The sequence below is a fragment of the Poecile atricapillus genome, chromosome 14 (genome assembly GCF_030490865.1).
Source record: "Poecile atricapillus isolate bPoeAtr1 chromosome 14, bPoeAtr1.hap1, whole genome shotgun sequence".
Taxonomy (NCBI): domain Eukaryota; kingdom Metazoa; phylum Chordata; class Aves; order Passeriformes; family Paridae; genus Poecile; species Poecile atricapillus.
This window is the reverse complement of record NC_081262.1, coordinates 1,429,548-1,434,257: the sequence shown is the minus strand read 5'-3', so window position 1 is coordinate 1,434,257 and position 4,710 is coordinate 1,429,548. Positions and strand designations below refer to the sequence as shown.

Genomic DNA, 4,710 nt, shown 5'->3' with positions numbered 1-4,710 from the left:
AAGGTTGCCGGCTCCCTTGCAGAGGGTGCCGAGATGCTGATGCTGGAGTGGTCACACCCTGATGTGCTGTCCCAGAGGGGCGCTAGGGACACGGTACCCTATTCTACTAAAGCTCTTTGTAAAGCTGGAAGCTGGTTTGATGGCGGCCGGGCTCCTGTGGAGAAGCAGACGCGGGGCAGCAAAGCAGCCGTGGAAGGCAGAGGCAGAATGAGGGTCCCGCTACCCGGGGGCCCGCGAGGTGCCCGGACCCGAGGCTGCTGCGGTGCCCCGCTGCTCCGGGGCCATCGCCTCCAGCCCCGTGCCGTGCTCGCTGCTGGGATGACGGCTCCCGGCGAGCCCGGGGCCGCAGGTGGGACACGGCTGAGCGGAGGGGGGTGGGCGGCTCGGGGGGTGGCGGCAGGAGCCGGCTGTCACTCACTGCGAGGTGAAAGTGCCGGGGGGGCGGGGCGGCCCCGCGCCGGGCGCGTATTTAACTTGGGCGGCAGCGGCGGCGCGGCAGAGCGCGGCGGGCGGCGGCGGCGGGCGGGATAGCGGGTGACAGCGGCGACACTGAGCCGAGCCGAGCCGGGCTACACCGCACCGAGCCAGCAGCGCAGGGCACGGAGCGGAGCCGCGGCTGGATGCGCTGAGCGCGGTGGGGACGATCGGGTCCCCGGAGCACCGGCAGCGGCAGCGGCATGGGTCGCCGGAGCTGCTGCTGAGCGGCGGCCGAGCCCGCCCCTGCCCGTCCCCGCCGAGGAGCCGCCAGGAAATAGGGACGCGCCGCCTCGCCGGTGCCGGGGACACCCTCCGGCCCCCCAGCCCCGTCACGCCGAGGATGCCCCGGGGGCCCGCGGGCCGCCCCCACCGCTCACCATGAGGAGGAACCCGGCCGGGCCGCGGGCGCTGCCGCCGCCGCCCGCCGCCGCCTGAGCCCCGTGCCCCGGCCGTGCCCGCGCAGGGGCCGCTCGAGCGCCCCGGCGCCGTGACCCTCCTCCCGCCCCCTCGCCCGGCGCGCCCGGCTATAAAGGAGGGTTTTATTCTCGGGCTCCGGTCTCACGCCAAACCCTGTCACACCGTCTAGACGAGCTGTCGTGGGGCTCGGCCCAGCTGTCACCATGGCGATGGAGACGAGTCCGCTGTGAATTTTGAGGGGGAGCGAGCGAGCGAGAGCGGCGGCGGCAGAGGAGGAGGAAGGCTCGGCCGCCGCCGTGCCCTGCCCTCCCCCGCGGGGGAGGCTCGGACCCCCCGGCGCTGCCGACCGCGGCTGGAGCCGGCCCGGCGGGGAGCCCCGGGAGCCAGCGGCCGCGGGCGCGGGGCGAGCCTCAGATGCGGCTGTCACACAACCCCGGCCGGGCTATTTAAAGTAACGGGCCCCGCCGGACACTGGTGTCTCTGCCTATTTATGAGCCCCCGGGAGCCGGCGGGCGCCGCCGGGCAGCGCTAGGAGCCGAGGCCACCGGGAGCAGCGCCGGGGCCCGCCCGGAGCATGACGGCGATCCGGGCGCTGCTGCTCTGCCTCTGCCTGGGGCTGCCGGCGGGCGGGCAGCCCTTCCTGCGCCTGCGACCCTCGCCCAGCGACAACCTGCCCGTCAAGGACATCGTGGAGCACCCGGACCCCGAGTACGACCCCAAGGAGCAGGACCTGGACGAGAGGACGCTGAGAAAGAAGCTGGGCAGCCATTTCGACCCCGGCTTCATGGCCGTGGCCGTGCCGGGGCCGGCCAACGCCTCGGGCGCCGCGGCGGCGGCGGGGCGGGGGCGGGCGGCGCTGCCGGCCGAGCTGCGGCGGCTGGAGCTGGGGCCGCCCCGGGGCCCGCGCCTGCGGCTGGGCAAGAAGGCGCGGCGGAAGGTGCTGCAGTGGCTGTGGGCGCACACCCACTGCCCCGTCCTCTACGCCTGGAAGGACCTGGGGGTGCGCTTCTGGCCGCGCTACATCAAGGAGGGCAACTGCCTGGCCGAGAAGTCCTGCTCGCTGCCCGAGGGCATGTTCTGCAAGCCCGTCAAGTCGGTCACCAAGACCTTCCTGCGCTGGCACTGCCAGGGCTGGTCCAGTCAGAAGTACTGCACTTGGATCCCCGTGCAGTACCCGCTCATCTCCGAGTGCAAGTGCTCCTGCTAAGCCTCCCCGGCCCCTTGCACTGCCGCCCTCCTCCTCCGGATCACTTTAGGGGGGGAGGTTTTTCGGGTGGGTTTTTTTTTGGGGGGGTGGGTATTTTTGGGATAGTTTTTTTAGGGGTGGTTTTTTTTTCCCCACCCCCCAGAGCGAAGTGGGAGAAGATGAACCGCTTTGGGGTTTTGGGTTGTTTTCTTCTTGTTTTTTGGTTTTGTTTTGGTTTTTGTTTTTTTTTTTTTTTGGTTAATTTTTTGGGTTTTTGTGATTTTTTTTTTGTTGTTGTTCTTGTTTGATTTTTTGTTGTTAATCTTTTTTTTCCCTTGGACTTATTTTAATGTTATTTTATTCAAAAGGGGGAAAAGCAAACCCAGGAACTGCAGGGCAGGCCAAAGGCACAGTAAAGCACTACAATCAGATGTTTATTTTTATACGTATATAGCCTTCTAACAAAAGGAAAATTAAAAAAAAAAACCTGGAAAAAAAAAAAAAAGGAAAAAAAAAACCTACCAGCCGTGTAAATAGAGAGATTTTAAAGGAAATGGGGGAGAAATTGCAACTGTTTTTTTATTATTATTATAATTATTATTGTTATTATTATTATTTTAAAGACATAGGACCACATTTTAAACCCATCCCCACAGAACCCAAGCACTTCCCTGCCAAAGGGAAGGGCAGAAATTTCTTGTAAAGATGTTTTTATCAAAAGGAGAAAAGGGGCGGGGGTGTAAAAAAATGAAAATCAAGAACCACAGCATCCCTGAACGTTTGTTTCTCTGTGCTGTATTTTTTTTTTGTCTTCTCCAGATCTTGTCACTGATGTTTGAACTAATTTGCCAAGCGCTCTAGGGTTTTTTTAAAAAGTGTATAACAATTAATTAAGAAGGAAATTTTAAAGAAAAGTACAAATCTATGAAAGAGTGGAATTGTTTTGTTGTGTGGGAATACATATAGTCATGTAGAGATGTTAAAGGAAATTTTCTGTGTACAGTTTATTTATTTTTAACTTTTGTGTATAGGGAAAAAAAAAAAGCTAGAGATTATGCCAGAAACTATTGGAAATGTTTACTTGAATATTCCTTTAAAAACATATCATTGTAAATATGAGCTATCACTGATCAAAACATTTTTAGCAATAAACTCTATCTTTGAAGAAAAAACCCCGTGCTGCGCTCCAGCTGCCGGGGAGACCAATGGAGACTCGGATTCTTGCTCAGAGCAGGTGATGAGTAAAGGGCTTTGCCTGGGCCATGCTGGTGCAAATCACGAGATGCCCCAAAAGTCGGGACAGCTCCACCGGCTTCTGTCTCTCTGGGATCCCGCTCTGGGATTTCTTTGCGTGTATAACCTGTTGGGTAGAGAGAAAAACACCGACTGGAGAGAAATGTCTCGTAACGCATAAAAGAGCTTCGATGTCCCGGACTGGAAGTGTCATCTGAAGTCCTTGGGAGACTCCATGCTCTGCAGCTCTTGGATTTGGCTCTCCCGCTGGCAAGGAAGCGGTCGAGGTTACTGCCCCGGCCATCAGAGCGCCTGACACAGCTTGGCAGCCCCACGTGTGTCAGAACAAATGCTTTTTCTCGGCTGCCGCTACAAGCAAAGGAGGGAAGGATGGAGATGAGCCCTGCACCCTGCCATGCTGCGCGACAGAGCCCTGGGTCTGGCATCCCTGCCCGCGGCGTCCCTGGGTGTGTGCGGGGGGCAGCAGCAGATGGTGTGGAGTGCCCGCAGCTCCTGTGCCGGGGCCAGGCCGATCCCTGCACTCCCACCGGAGCTCATGGAGCAAGGGCGAGGCAGAAACAGGATGGCTCCACACGGGCAGGCTCCGACAGCTGGGCTGGGGAGGAGCCCAGCACCTGAGACCGAGGGCACTGACAGTGCGAGCCCGCTACTGATGGAGATCTGTCGGTCTGTCAGTCGGTCAAAGGGCTTGGAGTGCGGCCCTGATGGGCTGCCAGGTCATTCCCCTGCGTGTTCTGCATGGGCTGCTGTGCTGGAGGGGAAGGTCTGGCCATTCCCACTGGTGTCTGAAATGTGCCCGGCATCCCTGAGGAACAAACTGCTGCCAAAGGCCCTGGCCAGTGAGAAGTTCTCCCCCAAGGCAGCTGTGAAGCAGCAAGGAGACCCTGCCCCACTCCAGCTTGGCATGCAGCACAGGAGAGCAGCATGATACCAAGCCCATGGGAAGGCACCAGGACCCTCCAAGAGGTCTGGCTTGTAAATCTGCATCATTGTCTGAGGGGACTGAGGTCCAGCAAGTCCCATGAAGCAGGCCTGCAGAGCCTGGAGGTCACAGACTGGAGCTAAAACAGGGAGAGAGTTGTTGAGATGGGCATGGTGGGGACAAGGCAGGAAAGACAGTGACATCCAATAGTCCACATCCCTGCAGAGCACTGCAGCAATCCCCTCATCCATGCTTGAGGAGGCAGGCTGGCCTTTCCACACATTTGTCAGTGAGGGACTGGGGAAGGGGGGGATGCAGAGGGCAGGGTGAAAAGGAGACTTCGGCAAAGACAATGTGCAAAACATCAGGGGCATTTCAGAGAGAAAGGGGAAAGCTCATTTTGCAAGAGGAACAACATCTGTGGTGTGGGGGCTGAACATCTGTAGGAGGGAGC

At 59.4% G+C, this 4,710-nt stretch overlaps 1 protein-coding gene across 1 annotated transcript; it reads left to right on the top strand.

The window, feature by feature from the left end:
• The first annotated feature begins 508 nt into the window (after window positions 1–508).
• Window positions 509–3,252, top strand: LOC131584700 (noggin-2-like). Its single transcript, XM_058850070.1, has one exon. It carries the CDS (start codon window positions 1,469–1,471, stop codon window positions 2,099–2,101), a length of 633 nt encoding a protein of 210 aa, XP_058706053.1. The 5' UTR covers window positions 509–1,468; the 3' UTR covers window positions 2,102–3,252.
• The last annotated feature ends 1,458 nt before the right edge of the window (window positions 3,253–4,710 follow it).

Bases quoted from the DNA above. Each gene is read 5' to 3' on its own strand.
- LOC131584700 (XM_058850070.1), top strand. From the start codon at position 1,469: ATGACGGCGATCCGGGCGCTGCTGCTCTGCCTCTGCCTGGGGCTGCCG.